The 17359-nt window shown below is 57.6% G+C and overlaps 1 protein-coding gene across 6 annotated transcripts in view; it reads right to left on the minus strand.

The window, feature by feature from the left end:
* Nucleotides 1-2511: 2511 nt before the first annotated feature.
* Nucleotides 2512-17359, minus strand: part of CEP72 (centrosomal protein 72) — a 31782-nt gene continuing 16934 nt past the window's right edge. For 4 of the 6 annotated variants that reach the window (XM_045089389.1, XM_045089383.1, XM_045089365.1 and 1 more), the window contains exons 6-12: nt 17138-17320; nt 16597-16898; nt 14290-14428; nt 12953-13146; nt 7012-7138; nt 4524-4635; nt 2512-3160 (exon numbers count right to left, since the gene is read on the minus strand). In XM_045089389.1, coding sequence (XP_044945324.1) covers nt 3013-3160; nt 4524-4635; nt 7012-7138; nt 12953-13146; nt 14290-14428; nt 16597-16898; nt 17138-17320 — 1205 coding nt within the window. In that variant the 3' untranslated portion in view covers nt 2512-3012. Of the gene's footprint in view, nt 3161-4523; nt 4636-7011; nt 7139-12952; nt 13147-14289; nt 14429-16596; nt 16899-17137; nt 17321-17359 lie in introns of those variants that run through there. The other 2 variants (XM_045089373.1, XM_045089397.1) reach the window with 2 other exon arrangements.

Below are 17359 nucleotides of genomic sequence, written 5' to 3' on the forward strand. Positions count from 1 at the left end.
CGGTCACAGAAGAGACAGAAGGACACACGTCTGCGCGTGAGGCAGCTGACCCAGCAGCACAGAAGGGATCAGGTGATGTTTTAAAGGAAGTGAGGAGGGCACAGGCCGAGCAGCGGGACACAGGCTGCTGGGGCAGGGCGACACACACCGAGCCGCGTCTGCGCCCTGGGAACCCTCAGCGGGCCTCGTGTCCTGCCTGCGCCACTGCCGGCTAGGGCCGCCCCAGTGTGCCCCGGCTCGGGAGCTGAGGCAGAGCCGTCTCTCGCCTGCATCCCTTTCCCTGAACGGCAAGGTCTTGCTTAAGGGATGACTGCCCTGCGCCTCTGCCCCAGGGACAGGACCCCAAATGCTGAAGCCATTAAAATGCCATGAAAAGATTGTTATACCAAAACATTCGAAGATCAGGCAATCTGAACAAAATCTTGGCGATCGAGACCTTATGAAAACTCCAGCAGAAATGGAAAGCATGCACTGTCCTGTGACTTAGGTAAGTGACTACTAAGTAGAAAACCCCAAACCTCAGCGGCTGGACACAATGAGATTTATTTCTTACTCAGATGGAGTCTAGCCAAGGTCAAGGAGGGAATCTCTTCCAAAAGAAGAGAAACAGGCCTGCTGGTTTGTGACACCGCCAGCAACGCCGCCAAGGGGAGGGCAGCCCCCCCCCCCCCCCCGTGGCACAGTAGCTCTTCTCTGTCCCACTCAGAACGAGTCACACAGCCTCAAACCAGCTTGGGTTGCTGGCCCACGGAGGGAGCAGATGGGTGCTCAGGGGGAACAGGCTCTGCCACAACCTTTAACCATAAATCACATCGAACCGACAGTCAAAGGTTTCCCACAAAGGAAACTCCAGGCACAACTGACTTCCTCAGCAAGTTCCACCAACCATTGAGAGAAGAGAGAATGACAACCTGTCCTAGATTCTCTGAGAGCCGGGAAGGATGCACAACCCACTTTTCTCCTGGGGACAGTGTAACGGCACAGATTCAGAGGACGATGGCCGCAGAAAGGAAAATCCCCAGGGAGACAGAGCTGGTTACCACTGTTGGGGCCCACAACTGCACGGCGCGCGCTGTGACAGGCCAGTCCTCGGGCCTGAGGGTAACTGTCCTGTACTCCCAACACCCTGGTACTGTGTCCTCACCCTACAAATGAGCAAGTGGAGACCCAGAGAACTAAAATAATGAAAAGTTAGACACGGAGTGGTGTGCCCACCACATAAAATTCTATACAAAATACTAACCAAATCCAAAAGTAGGCTTGCAAGGGAAACTCAGCATTACTACGTTGTGCTTAACCCATTCATGATGAAAACATGTCAGCAGATTAGCAACAGGAGGGGCTGCTTTAACCTGCTAAAGGCCATCTACAGAAGCACCACAGGTCACACACCCTGAGAACGAGCACAGCAAAGTGCTGAAGACACGGACCCACAGACACTATCACGCTGCCAACGGGGCGGAGCACCAGCACGACCCGCGGCGGCGGGAGCCATCCGCAGTCACCTGCAGTGAAGGCAGGAGTGAGGTGACACCTGAATGTAACAGGACGTAGAAAGTTAATAGGAAAGAACCAAGTGAAATTTGAGAACTAAAAACATTCCTAATTTCTGGAATTAGAAATCCACTAGATTTACAGGTCTAAATGCAGCTTAGGGCAGTAGAGACGACCCAAATTGAAGCCAGGAACCAAAGATGGGAAACAAGACCTGAGTCCGGGGATGCGTGAGGACTCCACAAGTGTCTGGCTGAGTGTCACTGGGGTCCCGGGAGGGAGGCTGGGCCAAATAACAATTGTAGAGAAATGGTGGCCAAAACTTCTCCATATTTGGTGAAAATGAACTCACAGGTCTAAGAAGCTCAATGAAACTCAAACAAGAGAAACATAGTTAACCTTAAAATAGATTAATATTAAATCTTTTAAATTTAAAAAAGATCTGAAAATGACAGAAGCCCACCCCACACGAAACCACAGCCGGTGCGCCGTATTTCCCTGCGGAGTTACGGAAACCGGCGCTGAAGGACACGGCCAGGACCAGACAGGGTGGGGGCCGAGGAGGTCCCTTCCCAAGGGACACGCGGGACCCCCGAGCCCCAGCAGCAGAGCCTGATGCACGCGTGGCCACCACCGAGCACGAACTTCTAGGCCTGCCCACTCTTCTTCCTAGGAGAGCTAAGCACTATTTTAAAAAACTACTCTGTTTTACCAAAGAAAGCAAGTATTTATTTACACAAGATATGAAGCTTCCAAACTAAAAAGCTAATATTTTGCCCTGTTCCGCTCTAATTTTCTGAAATGCACCGTCAGCAAGAGAGCAACACGGGGCGGGAGAGGCCGACAGAGATACTTCTGTGTGGGACGTTCGCGTCGGCAAACAGAACTGCTCCTGTTTCCCTGGCCTCTAAGTGTCCCTTTTATTACGTCTTGGAACGTATTTGTTCCTGCACTTGGTGCCTGGCTTATTTTAGGAAAGGATTCAATGAGAAAAAGTTATAATTTATAAAAAGCCACTTTTTAAAACAATCTATTCGTTTATTAAACAAGGGCCGCGTGTCACGCAGAATCACTTAGTCATCAGACACCATTCCCTTTTACGTCAGGGAGAAAAATACGGTGTTTTCTTTATCTCCAAGTATTTTATGAAAAATGAATAATGTTGATCTCAAAATATATCAGTGTTTCTTGTCTCAAAACATGTGAAGGGCTTAGATTATCTTTTTGGGTACAATCAGCTGTGCTTCAGGAAATGTGAGCAGCCGCTGGAGTGTGGGGAGCGACACCCCCGGTCGCCGGCCTTTGCAGAGGCCACACCACGCACGGCCGCAGGCGGACTCCCCCACAGACCGACCCATCCTGACTTCGGACGTGTCAGAAAACTGAGCGATGGGCCCCGAATACGTCTCCACGCACAAGGTGACGACGAGCAGGAGAGCCGGCCCTCGCCAGCAAGCACACCGGGTGCACCGGCGGCCCCGCTGTGCCGGGCGGGGCAGGGCGCACGCAGCGCCGGGGCTAGCGGCCGATGCGGCCGTGCGGGAACAGGGCCAGCGTCTTCTTGAGCTCCTGGTAGCTCCAGTGCAGCTGCTCCACCTCGACCTCATGCTGCGCCCGCACCCGGCTCAGCTCCTGCAGGAGGTGCTCATTGGTGCTGACCAGGGAGCTGGAGGAAAGCACGGGGGTGGGGACGTCACCTGAGCCCCTCCCCAAGTCCGGCCCGCTGCCCCCACCCCACCCCGGCCGGCAGCGTCCTCGCTCACCTGGCCAGGCACGGTCCGCGCTGTGGATACCCCCCTGCCTCCTCCTACGGGCTCGTGCCCTCCGGCAAGGGTGGCGCCGGGTCTGACCCGCACCCCTGCCCCCGGGCCCCCGGGGCCCCTGAGCCATGTGGAGGAACAGAGCCCACGATGGGGGACCGCCCCGCCACTGCGGCCACGCCTGTCCGGGAGAAAACTGCCCGAGTCTGTCAAGTCAGCAAACAACGTTCTAACTCCAGAGACAGACCCTGGTCTGGCGTATCTGTAGCTCCTGCCCAGTGTAAAGGGGCCCACTCATTCAACGTGTCACAGTGCCACTCAGTCTTGGGCTTGTGGTGCTTTCAGCCACTTCTACCGCGACAAGCACCTTAGGAAGGAAGCGGCACTGTACATACCCCCTCGGCCCCGGTGAGCAGGGACAAGGGACCGTCTTCCCACAGACGCTCACCCCCACGGACAGACGTCCTGTGGAGGCACCAGGAAACAGTCCCTGGCCCGCCGGCTCCGTCCACGGGGAGCCCACCACAGCGCAGCTGGGGGCCGTCCGGTTCTAGGAGCGATTCTGCCTCGACTGTCCCCTCCCTGCAGCCGTGACGGCCACCCTTCCCTTCTCTCTGCTGCGGCTCTACTCTCGGAAGCCCCTTCCCCTCTGTAACCTGGGCTGGCTCCTTGAGAGGTCACGGCCTGGCTCCACCAATGGCCACCCTGCACTCAAGCCTGGGGGAGGCGTGGTGGCCTCAGCCGGAGGAGGGAGAGCCGGGGTGCGTCGGGCTCAGGCTCCGCACGGGCGCGGAGTGCAGACGGCCTGTCCTCACCCCACCGCACCCAGCGGCACACCTGTTCCCTGCACCAGCCTCCGCCCGCTGCCCGGCCCACGACTCTCTGAATAAATCTGGGGTTCTGCCTCGACCATCCCCACACCACCAGCAGCTTTCTCCCCATGCAGCACACAACCGGGGCTCAAGAGCGAGTCTCCATGTTCTGGGACCGACAAGAACCACTCTGGGCAGACCAGGACATCCGGGGATCTCCCCAAGCCTCCTGTGCCCCTCAGCTCTCCTGGCCACACTTCACAGTCACACCTCCCAGAACACTGTGGCAACAAGGGGACTCGCTTTTCCTTAAGAAGTGGAAGGTCAGGAAGTTCCCAGTCAATGCAGAGACCCACACGGCCCAGAACCCCACCCACGCTGATACCCGCCGGGCTCCTCCGAGCCCCACCGCGCCCAGGGCTGGCCCTGCCTCCAGCCGCACCCCCCGCGCGGGCACCTGTGGCTCTCCTGCAGCATCTGCGTGAGCTCCTGGACCTTGTCGTAGTGCTCCAGATGCTGCTTCAGCTCCACGATCTCGCCGGACAGCCTCTTCACGCTCGTCTGCAGTCCTGGAAGAAAAGCCGGAACGTCTGAGCAAGCTTCAGCCGCAGGTTCTGAAACCTACAGCGGCTCCGGAGTTGAAGCCGGATCAAGGGTGCGAGAAAAACGGTGCCGCTTGGAAAAGGTCTGTTCGTGTGAGCCGCTCCAAGACAACAGTGGGCCTCTGCCCTCCAGATCCCTGGGGAACCAAGTGTCCTATGGAGGGCACGGAGTAGGGGCAGACGTGGGTCTGGTGCCAGCTGGACCCCTACTCCGGGACCCGATCCCAGCAGGAAAGGGCCTCCAGCCCCTCTCTTCCACCAGGCAGCGGACTCCGCCCGAGGGGAGGGCCTGCAGCTTTGGGGACAAGCAACAAGCGGCCTGCAGTGGCCACCTGTCTGTGATGTGTACTCTGGTCTCACGTGCATCAGTGACACAGCGTGTCTGAATTCCAACCACATGACTTCTGTCTCTGAGTTTCCAGCTCAACAGGGAAAGAAATCTATTCTTTATTGGCTGTGAAATCCAAAACCAGGATCCAAATAAATGCGCAGGAAACTACACCAGAGTCCAGGAGAGCCAGAGCGGGAGGTGCGGCGGAGGAACAGCAAGGACACTGGCAGCTCCAAGGACAGAGGCCAGGAGCCCTAAAAGTGCTAGGACGAGGCCCCCGTCCTCGGCCTCTCTCCCGCCGGCACCTCTAGCACAGGGCCACGGGATTCTGGGGGACGGCAGTGAGGGCGTGCTTTCGGCATCCCCCAGGGCGCCCCGCCCCCAGGCCAACACAAGAGCAACTCGATGACAGAACCAGAGCCACGTAGGCCACGCTCCTGCCCCTGGGTGAGGCAGTCTCAAGACCGAGGCATGAGACCACTGCCAGCCTGGCATGACGGCCGCATCTGTGGGAGGGGAGGGGCGGTCAGCGATGGGGCAGCCACGAAGGGTCCCCCATTTTTAGAAGAAACCCCTGCTGGGCAACCAGGGACCCGTGGCCAACACGGAAGGGGCTCGGCCTCCTCTAAGAAGTCACACCAGGGGCTCCCTGCCACCCAGACCCCTTGAGGCTGACCCGTCCAGTGCCCCCAGGAGAGGCTTGTGCTGCAGAGGACAGGCTGGTGAGGGGCCCGGCTCGGGCAGGTTGGGTCGCCGAGAGAAGCGGGCGGCTGGACGGCCTGGGCGTGGGTCGCAGCCCCGCCTGAGCCGCTCCTGGAAGCGTGGACGGCGAGTCGCGCCAGCGGGCCAGCCGCAGAGGCCAGACCCCGCACAGAGTGGCTGTCCTCGCAGTGCAGAAGCCACACCCGGACACGACACCAGGGAGGGCGGCTTCAGAACGAGCTGAAGAGCGAGTCCGCGCAGCGAGCGCCGGAGAGGAGCGGAGCTGCCTGCGCGAGGCCTGGGCTCTCGGCCGAGCGAGGGGAGCCCAGGAACCAGAGAGCAGCGAGAAGGGAGAAGCGTCTGCTTCAAAGTTAGAGCAAAGGCGACAAAAAATCCGTTGCCCAGGGGCGCCTGGATGGCTCAGTCGTTAAGTGTGGACCTTCGGCTCAGGTCATGATTCCAGGGTGCTGGGACCAAGCCCCGCATCAGGCTCCCTGCTCAGCAGAAGGCCTGCTTCTCCCTCTGCCTGCTGCTCCCCCTGCTTGTGTGTGTGCTCACTCGCTCTCTCTCTTTCTATCAAACAAATAAATAAAATATTAAAAAAAAAAATCCGGTGCCCAACCCAACCCTGGAGAGCGCGACAGGAGCACGGAATCGGACGTGTCGCCAAGACGACCAGCCCGGGTGATGGTCCAGTTCGCGGCTACGCCCCTGTGACCGAGCCCAGCGGGACGCCTGGTGAGACCTGCCCTGAGGCCCTTCATGAGCGGTTCTCGGACCCTGGGAGGTAAGAACCAGACACCACTCAGCAGCCGGTCCTCAGGGAAGAGAAAGCGTCCGAGGGACCGTGCGGTTCACAGCCAGACGGGCTCGCAGAAGACGCACACCAGCAGCTCCTCGCTCGACACCCCGGAGTCAGAACCTCCGCGCCCTCCGTGGGAGAAACGTCGGAACAGAAGTGAAGACAGTGGAGGGGAAGTGGCGTGGGCCTGGCGGGAGCAGTGGCCACAGAGAACCACTGCTGTGCTCGGAGGGCCAGGCGGCAGAGGTGTGGCCCTCGGTACCCTGAGCGGCAGGCGGGGGCCCCCACGTCGGCCACACCACCGCCCCCGTGGCCCACTCTGGAGGCTCGGGGGAGCCCCTGCTCGGGGCCTGCGGGAGCAGCTCTTGGGAGCCAGAGGGTCTAGCCGCACTTCCCAGCACCTGCTGGACCCGAGTTCTGAGTCGTGCAGCTGTGGATGCAGTCTATCAGCGAGGGTGTGGGCGCACACCTCCCACCAAATAACCTAGCGAGGGAACTACAGACTCACCGGTGATCTGCACGTTTAACGTAGTGGTGGCGTCTGTGTTTTTTGCTTCTTTTTTCAGGCTGAACAAAAGAGCCTTCAAGCTGCTATTCTCCTCCAAAGATTTGTCTAAACGTTGTCTCAAGTCATCCTAAGGACAAAGAACAGCCCACTTGAAACTGAGGAGTCAGATTCAGTGAAACGCACACACAAAATCAAGGGAAACCTTTTGAGACCCCCAGACATCCATTTGCCTCTGCGTATCATAACCGATAAACCACAACGTGAACAACAGAAATCAGTGGCCCCCGGCTGAGCAGCAGTGTTGCTCAGAGGGGACACAGGTCCCTCGGGGGCATGCTGTGTGCCCAGCTTCTCTGGTGAGGGAGATGTGCTGCTGGAGCCCGGGCTCCTCTAGGAAGGTCCCGTGGCCACCACAGCCCGGCTCCCCGTCCCGGCTCAAGGAGCAGGAGCAAGAGCCCGGCGGCACACCAGCCCTGCGCAGTCCTGCTAGGCTCACTTCTTGGGCAAAAGCACAGGCAGATCCCAGGGCTCTGTGCTCCCCAAGGCAGGCACCTCCCCGCAGGAGCCCCGTTCTGCTCTTGTCCTCAGCACGCAAGCCCATGGGATCCTACCTGCCGTCCTCAGCACAGGCGGGAGCTGCCGACAGCGGCTGCCTTTCCCACCCTCGGAGGTGGTGGCGATGCCCAGCACGCCACGGAGACTGAAGGGGAGGGAAGGTCACGGAGACCACTGTGAGAGCTGGTGGGACACAGGCCCCCAAAGCCACCTGCTGCCCAGAGCAGGGGGCGTCTCCACTTGCCCAGAAACCAGCAGGCATATCCCCACTAGGGGAGCGAGCGTCTCAGTCTCAGGTGACAGGGTCCCTTGTTTTCAGGAAACTGCGACGCTCTTTCTCCCGGCTGAGAGCCCACCCCGTGCACCGGCCCCTCTGTGTGCACACACACTCTGCCCGGCCGGTCTCCCCAGAATGTGCTGAGTTCCTAGAGGGCAGGGGCTGGGGCCTGGGCCCGATGAAGGTCTCCGCAGAGGCTGGGCAGGAGCACGGACCCATCACACTCCAGCATGCACCGCGCCACGGCCAGGAGCCACGCCGGGAAGGCTCAGGAGCAAGGCCTCCACTAAGGCCGGTCCCCTGGACATCAGGACCGGAGGAGACGCGACCGCAGAACCTGCGTCTTCACAGCAAGCAGGACAGCAAGATTGGCAACGGGCCCTTCAGAACCCGCGAGGAGCAGCTCCCGATGGTGTCCCGGGCGGCTCTCAGACGGGCATGGAACAGGGCTCGGGGGCAGCCCGGGGGTTCACGGTCCCCGCCGGAGGCAAGGAGCCTCGTCCTCCATGTCACACTGCACCACCCGGAGCAGACACCCGGGGCCTGTCTGCCCGGATTCCACCGGTCTCAAACTCAGCCCCGTAAGGGCAACGGGGGGTAACCCACACATCTGTGCCAAACCCAAAGCCGTGTTTTGTTTTCATGGTTAACAGGCCATGCTGTGGGACGCCTGGGTGGCTCAGTTGGTTAAGCAGCTGCCTTCGGCTCAGGTCATGATCCCAGCGTCCTGGGATCGAGTCCCACATCAGGCTCCTTGCTCCGCAGGGAGCCTGCTTCTCTCTCTGACTCTGCCTTCCACTCTGTCTGCCTGTGCTTGCTCTCACTCGCTCTCTCTCTGACAAATAAATAAATAAAATCTTTAAAAAAAAAAAAAAATTAAAAAAAAAACAAAACAGGCCATGCTGTGTCCCACGGGTCATTACTGCCCACGAAAACGGCGTTCTGCACAGCAATTATGGGACAAGGTCACGGGGCTCCGGTCTGTTCTACACGCGCTCACCACTCGGGTGCGTGAGAGCGCGCCGCGTGTCTACAGACCAGGTGAGGCCGCCGAGATCACTTCACTGTTTTTACTTTTCATCTTTTTCTGTAAAAGCAAGGCTTTGTGGGGGGATCTCTGAGGTGGCCGTTGTCATAAAATACATACAGCCTCAGACGTGCCGGAGGCACGGACCGCAGCAACCCTGCGGCTGTTCCCACTCCCGCCTTCCGCAGACACGGCCGTCGCAGAGGCTGGGGCGGGCGGCTCCCGAGACGGCCCGAAGGTGCTCCCCTCACGTGGGTGGGCCCACCAGACCCTATCCCTCACAGCACGCACCAGCGATGACCCGTCCTTCTCGGGAGCGGTGCTCTCGGGCTCTGACCGGCAGCCAGCGGCCTGAAGAGAGGCCCCGTGCGCAGAGCCAAGGCTGCCTGCGTGTGAGCCTCGGGGGTCGCCTGCCTCCATCGAGCCTCCAAAAGGGCCCGCCGTCCCCTCGGCCCCGGGACGGCTAGAGCCCGAGTCGCACGCACAGCCTGGCAGCGCTGGGACTCCCAACCACACGAGCGGCGGGTAGTACGTGCTGCTGCCAAGGGGCCGCACTCCGGGGTCACCAGCTGGGCAGCGCCCTGAGGCTCAGCGGACGCTCAGACCTGGCTGGCGGGGACGTCCCAGCCCACAGGACACAACCGGCCAGAACTGACATTTTAAAGGAGGAGCCCACCAAACAGATCGCACACACGAGACCTCAGCCCCGACGGTCTGGCACGAGGCCCAACAGACTGCGAAACAAATGCTGCCGGAGACGCGCGGGCACCGGCCGCATCCACACGGTCAGGCGGGTGACCGTCCCTTTGCGTGCACAGCAAGCAGTTCTCCCGGTGAGGATGGCACCGCGAAGCTACTGTCACGGCAAACTCACAGACCCGCTCCGGCACGGGCAGCTATGGCCCTGGACCTAGTCAGTCCCCGCAGCCAGGGCGCAGCCCCTCCGCAACACCTCCCAGCCCGCAGGCCGCCGTTTCAGGTGGGGGACACCTTCCTCTGCTGGGCACAGGCTCCTCTGACGGACCCTCACCTGTTAAAGCATCGTTGCGTTTCCTGCCTGTACTTTTGGTGTCAAATTAAAAAAATCATCGCCAAGACCCTATCAAGGAGCCTTTGTGGAGTTTTTTTTTTTTTCCCTAGAAATTCTATACTTTCAAGTCTTACATTTAAATCTTTAATCCATTCTGAGTTGACGTCTGTGGATGGTGCTAAGGGCCCAGTGTCCCCAGCACCACTTACTGAGGAAACTGTCCTCTCCCGCTGTGTATCTTGGTACCCAGTGATCTATGGGGTGATTTCGGTTCCGTCATCCACCTGTCTGTTTTGACGCCAGTACCATGCTGGCTTCCTTCATAAAAGAATTTGAAATGAGGGAGTTGGAGATCTCCAACTTTGTTTTTTTTTTTTTTAGAGACCGCTTTGGCCACTGGAGACCTTTCACAAAAATAGAAAAAGGAGAATGGAAATTCTAAGAGAAATAGTTATTTAAATTTTACATTTCTTTTTAATTTCTGCAAAAAAAGCCACTGGAATCTTTATGGGGATCGCACTGAATCTGTAGCTTACCTGCAGTAGTGTGGGCTTTCGAACACTATTGATTGTCCAATCTACGGACCTGGGATGTTCTTCCGTCTGTGTCCTTGACCCGTTTCATCCGCGGCTCACAGTCCTCAGCGCTAGAATCTCTAACCTCCTTGGTTAAATGTGTTCCTAAGTCCGTTATTCTTTTTGATGCTATCATAAATAGGGTTGTTTTCTTTTCAGATAAATTGTTGGCATAAAGAAACAACTGATCTCCATGATGTTGTGTCCTGTAACGTCACTACATTTATTAGTTTTAAGGCATTTTTGTGGTTGTTGTTGTGAGGCTTTAAGATTTTTTAATACAGATTTTTTATATGAGCCTGCGTGGCTCAGCAGGTTAAGGCTCTGCCTTTGGCTCAGGTCCTGATCTCAGGGTCCTGGGATCGAGCCCCACGTCAGGCTCCCTGCTTCCCGTCTCTGCCTACTTATGATCTCTGTCTGTCAAATAAATAAAATCTTCAAAACTAAAAAGATCTTTTTACACGCGCAATCCTGTCCTCCGCAAACAGATGATCCTCCTCCTCCCTCTCCGGCGTGCTCTTGCTACCACCGCCAGGGCTGGGCTGAGCGGGCCCCACAGGAGTGCTTGTGTGCGTCCAGTGGTGGCTCTCAGCTCAGAAAGCAAGGTTTGGCTTTCCCCCACCGATCACAGGATAGCTGTGGCCTTGTCTTACGTGGCCTTTAGGGTGTTGAGGAAACCTTCTTATCTACCTATTTTCTTGATGGAATGAGCTTTGTCGAATGCTTTTCCCCTTCTACTGAGACGACTGTAGAGTTCTGCTCCTTCCCTCTGTTTATGTGCTGCATTAAAGAGCATTTTGAACCCACCTTGCGCTCCAGGAGGAAATCCCACTTGGTAGTAGTATATACTTTTTTTGATGTGTTCTTGAATTTGATTTCCTAGTACTTTATTGTGGAACATATTAAACTATGTTCATCAGAGATATTAGCCTCTACTTCTTGTGGGGTTTTTCCTTTTTTGCTTTCAGGGTGATGCTGGCTTCGTAAATGGGTATGGAAGTGTTCCCTCTACGTCCGTCTTCGGGAAGCGTTTATGAAAGAGTATTAACTTTTCCTGAAATATGCAGTAGCATTATGCCGTGAAGCCATTTGGTTCTGGGCTCTTCTTTTTTTGGGAGGTTTTTTATTATTGCTCAATTTCCTTTCTTGTTATTGGTCTGTTCAGACTTTCCTTCTTCTTCTTTGGGGGGTGGGTAGTGGTGCACACACAGGAGCAGTGGGAAGAGGCCGAGGGACAGAGAGAATCCCAAATGGAGCCCAACATGGGGCTTGACCTCATGACCCTGAGATCATGACCTGAGCCAGAATCAAGAGTCCGACTCTTAGCCAACTGAGCCACCCGGGTGCACCCTTCATTTTCTTGATGTGGTCTTGGCAGGATGTAGTCTCTAGGAATTTACCCATTTTTTCCTAGGCTGCCCAGTGTGCTCCCTTTACAAGCGCCCGTAACACTCCCTATGACCCTCTCTACTTCTGAGGCGTCCCCTGTGATGTCTCCTCTTTTGTTTGTGACTCTAAGTCTTTTTTTTCTTAGTCCAGCTAAGGGCTTGTGGATTTTGTGTATTTTTTTCAAAAGCTCAACTTAGTTTTTCTCCCCCATTATTTCTCTAATTCTCTATTTGATTTGTCTCTGCTCCGATGCTTACAATTTCCTTCCTACCTCCTGCTAACTTTGGGGTTTAGTTCGCTTTTCTTTTTCCAGTTCCTCGAGGCATAAAATTAGGTTGTTCGAGATCTTTCCATTTTTTTAACACGGCATTGAGACATAACAGTCTTATCCTGAGGTCAGGAAGGACAGGGACAGCCCTGCCCAGCTAGGAGGCTTGGCTGTGCCGGCGCTGGCAGCCCTTGGGCACCACCTGGTGGAGGAAGTTCCTCCGGTCCAAGAGCACATCACGGGGCCTGTGCGGGCTGGTGCAGGCAGGACCACGTCAGGGACCCCAGGACCACCCACCTAACTGGAACCTTTCTCACCAGTGGTCTAGGCAGCCTGGGCCAGTGGGCACCGGGGCCACAAAATCTCTACCTCAAGCCCAGCGTCATCTGTGCTCTCACCCCGACGCGGCCTCTCACACAGGAGAGGCGGGGCTAGCTGTGATCTTCACACCCTGGTTGTGCAGGGTTTGGGAGGCAGCAGGAGGCTGTGCCTGGGGGTAGGGGGCTGGGAGCCCTGCTGCTACGGCCTGATGGCAGCTAAGGGGAAGCGTCTCCCCCGACCTTTTAAAAAGATTTTTTTTTATTTGACAGAGATCATAAGCAGGCAGAGAGAGAGGGGAAGCAGGCTTCCCGCTGAGCAAAGAGCCCGATGCGGGGCTCGATCCCAGGACCCCAGGATCATGACCTGAGCTGAAGGCAGAGGCTCAACCTGCTGATACACCCAGGCGTCCCCGAAGTGTTCCTCTTATCCATGGTGTCGAAACAGTGCCCCTACCCTACACACGCACGGACGGAAGTAACACGAAGGCGCGCTTCCTTACCATCTGCTTCCGCGCCTCGCTGAGGTCCGACACCAGCTCGCCCATCTTCGCGCGGTACCGCTGCTGCTCAGCAAGGCGCTTCTGCAGAGACTTATTCTCCAGCTTAAGGAAGCTCATTTCTTCACTCACACTTGTTGAACTATCCTGAGTCGTTGCAAATGCTTGCACCGAGGACAAAATATGTCTTGCCTGAGCTAGGAGTAAAAACCAAATGTTGGACGGCGTTTATGTTGGAAGGACGAAGCATAAACGAGATCCGTTCATACATCTTGAATGACACAGACTACATGCCTTGGAAACACTGACCAGCAAGGAGCCTGGCAAAGGCACACGCGTACCAGTGACAGCACCTCACTCAGGCCTCTGCATGTCCACTCGTCCAATCACGGATGGGAGGTGGAGAGACAGGAAAAAAGTTTTATTTGACAGCAAAGGTGTCCCTGAAGAGAAGGCCATGACTGGACAGTTTGGTTGGATGACCTAGTGGCCTGCTGCGCTCTCTTCCACCGCACCGCCTGCTGCTGGCCTGGACCCCAAACCCAGTCTGGCAGCTGCACGACCGGGAGAAAGGGTGCAGTTTACGGGACGAGGAGCCGCGGGCGCCAGCTCCTCGGGGAGTCCTGACTGCAGGAGGAGAAGCTAAAGGGCCACGACAGCTCAGCTCCGGGCAGGGCCCACAGTCTACAGACAGGAAAGACCTGTCGGCAAGCTCCTGCTCCCTCTGGGATGCTGAAGGCTGAACCCTGGGCTGTGGGAGAAAGAGACAACTGCCACCCCAGGGTGCAGCATCTCACATTCCGGACGAAGGGTGCGTAGTGCGCTCCTGCACCCGACACCGGCAGAAGCAAAGCCAAGTCCTCCCTGGGAAGGGGCCACCCCCCGTGCCTCATTCCCAGTGAAAACTCAGCAAACCAGGGCCCTGCACACAATCACATGTTCAGAGGGTGCAAAAGAAATAGCGGTAGCTTTTTGATCCTTCTAAACCTTTCCATAAAACAGAACAACAAGGGTCAAACATCTGTGAACAGCATCTCCAACAAAACCAGGTGACCGGGCATCTCCGTAAACCCCAGGGTGCCAGCAGGTGGGAAAACCAACAGCCAGAGGCCTGCACGACACCCCTCATGTCCCGCACCCCACGGAAGCCACCAGTTGCTTTTGTGGGAGGCTGTCCAGATGCTCCGTGCAGTGCAGTGCGGACAGTGACAGCCAGCGGGGAGGAGCGAACAGAGTGTGGGCCCCAGAGAGAAGTCAGCAGAAGACCGGCAGGTGCAAATGGAATGCAGCCCGGAGGGGCCCCGAGTGCGGGTCTGCATGGACCATCCTTCACGACTCACCCCGGAACACCTCATTGTCATGCAGGGACTTGCAGCCACTCCAGTACCTGTCCACCAGGTCAAGGAGCGCCTCCAGAAGTGCCACCTCCAGCGCAGCCTTCTTCCCGGGCGGCACAGCAGAGGACAGTTTGGGGACCACCTGCAATGGAGAGAGAGCCGTGATCCTGGACCAGGAGCTACTGCCTGATGCAAAGCCCCAGGCCCTCCTGGTGCCCTCCATGCCTCACACGGACACCCGCATCCCACAGACAGGTGGGGCACAGGGCCATCCAGAGGCCACAGGCTGCCGAGGTGGCACAGGATGTGCATCTCCAGTGACATCCCTGCTCCTGGAGGAACTAAAGGGTCCATGAGAAGGAGTCATACCGAGATGATGGTCATGAAATCCACATCACGGTTTAAGCTCTAAGGCTGTGACAGCTCCCACAATGGCCTGCTCTGGGCCCTCTCGAACCACTCCACAGGGACCCCTGGAGGCTGGAGACCCATCAGAGCCAGTCTCAGCCTCAACAGCCACGGGCACCTGGAAAGCCCTGAATGTAATGATGTCACACGCTGGCCCAGATGGTGGTCAGGCCAGGACGATGTGGGCAGAAGGGCTGCCAGGAGAGACCATCACAACTCCATCCAGGCCCATCCCACCAGGGCTATGTCAGCGTGCACTTCATCTCTTGCTTTTCCTCCTTTCAGAAATTATTTAGATAAATTAGAAATTTAGATAAGTTATTAAATTTGATAATTTAGAAAAATTATCAAAGAAAGGGGGACAGCCTCTGCTCTGCTGCCCACTTCCTAAGAGTCTGGGGATTTGGCAAGGGAGGGCACAGAAGCTCACATCTGTCTCTGGGCCGTCCCAGAGCTGGGACGCAGGTTAGTCCCAGGTCCCCAGGAAGCAGCTCCAAGCAGAAGGCTGGGGAGAGCCCCACTTAGGGCTCTGCAGTGAGCTAACCTCCAGAGGGCTTTTCCACTTGAGGAACTTCCGAAGAGCAGAGACCCGGCAAGGAGGCAAGGCAGGTAAAGCCACTCCAGCGGGGACAGCTCCTCAACGCCTGCCGCCACCGCCCACCCCAGGCCCCCCAGAAAGAGCCGAGCAGGCAAGCACGCTCTGCCCAAGGTCCCACGGGGGGTGGGGCAGCATGAAGACACGAAAGCCTGGCCCTCGCCCAAAAAGCTAAGGCTGAGTGTCCCAGGGAGCACCGGGCACTAACACCTCCCTCGGAAGCCACGTCTGGACACTTGTCCTCAGGCACGGGTGACAGAGCCAGCGTCCTCAATGCGCTCACTCAAGCTTCCGTTTGCCACCTGAGGAGCTCAGGGCAGTGCCGGCTGTGAGGATGGTCTCCACGAGGCCGCAAAGGACTCCACGACGCCTGCAAACGCTAAGTCCCCACAGCACCTGCACGAGTTCTCCGGGCGAAGCTCTGAACTGGGCAGAGTGGGAGGCCAGGCCTCTGGGGCACGGGAAGGGCCCAGGCATGTTCCTATCTCAAAGAGAGCCTCATTTTTCTTCCTTTCCAGTCTTCAATCCAGACAGTGAGAGAATGACCGTACGGGCCATGACCAGAGCCTCTAGGAGAGCAGCCTTCTGACGCTCGACCTACAGCAACCAGCCAGGAGGCCAAACCATGACCCCTGTAACAACCGGCCCCGTGGCCAGAAATCGATCAGTTAAGTGATGGCTCTCCTGATTTTTCTCCCTGTTTGCAACTCAGGACCGACCACAGGAAGCAAAATCGCTCCCCTAACCAACCCCGCGGGAGGCCAGCTCCTCATGTCTGCTAAAGCAGTGACGGGCCAGACCGCCATGCCACAGTCTGCTCTGTGCCGCCCACGGGGGGCCCCAATTCCCAGCACTTCGTGCCTCCGTCTCCAACAAACCCAGGGACAACAGCAGCCGAGTCAGTGCCCACGTGGCTCTGGGTCACTGAGAGGCTGGAAGGACTCTCCGTCCTTACGCAGGATGAGGCCTTTGGAAAACCACAGGATGCACGTGCAGGACACCGCCCGCCACACCAGGACTCTTGACAGCGCCCTGGCCAAGAGGACGGACTCCGCCTCTGAGACAAGCACAGAACAATCGCCCCTTGCCTGTGCCTACACTCTCGCCTCAAAGCGCCGAGGGCGGCGGGAGGGGCCATGGAGCCCGGAAGCACACCTGCGACAGACCACGACGTCGCGGTGCTGCAGGGAGACCAGTGCACAAGCTTCTCCGGCGGGGGCCGGCGAGGGCAGGGGTGGGCGGGGGAGCACAGAAGGGCTACAGCAGCCCCGCCTCACCACCCAGTCCCGTGCGGCTCCCGCGCTCACCTCTCCGGTGCTGCTCCTGCCGCAGGGCTCCTCGTCCTCGGGCTCCGACACCTCTGAGGGAGACAAGGTCCTTTCGCTCCGGGCCTCCGAGCCACTCTGCCGGCTCAGCGTCTCCTCGGGGCTCGACGACACGGTCGGCCTCTGCAGGCGTCTCAGGCCCTCCTGGTCTGCGGGAGCCTGGGATCTCCTGCCAGGCGGTCTTCGCTTTCTGCACTTCCCAGGAGCGGGCAATGGATTTAACCCCTTCTGTGCTGACAAACTGGACTTCTGAGAAAGGGTCGAGTCCTCCATGTCTGCAGAAACTGTAAGGGAGGCAGAGCGCAGCCCTCAGCAGACCGAGTTCTCTGGCCGCAGCGACCAGTGCCTGCACTGAAAAAGGTGATCGTGTGTGCCCGGGTGCATGCGTGCATACATGCACACGCACACGGACAACCCACCTGAAAGTACCTTAACATGCACAACAAAAAAGTGAGGAAAAATCTAGCATTTGGGAATTACAAAGGCTTATAGGAGAAGGGGCTGGAAGCGCGGGACTGCTCACCCGGGTGTGGGGTGAAGTGCACGTGCTGTCCACACTGCGGGGGCGGCTCCCCCCAGCACTGGTCCTGAAGCCTCTTTTCTGGACCACAGCCTCGAGAGCTGCCCTTCCTCTTCTCATGGCCCGCCCTGATGGAGTCCCCACACTGAGGCTGTGCTGACAGAGGGCTCAACAGATGTCTGGATTCTATTTTATTAAAAAACATTTGAAGTTTTATTTCATCAG

Source organism: Mustela putorius, unplaced genomic scaffold (assembly GCF_011764305.1).
Source record: "Mustela putorius furo isolate JIRA1106 unplaced genomic scaffold, ASM1176430v1.1 tig00000107_pilon_pilon_pilon, whole genome shotgun sequence".
NCBI classification, from domain to species: domain Eukaryota; kingdom Metazoa; phylum Chordata; class Mammalia; order Carnivora; family Mustelidae; genus Mustela; species Mustela putorius.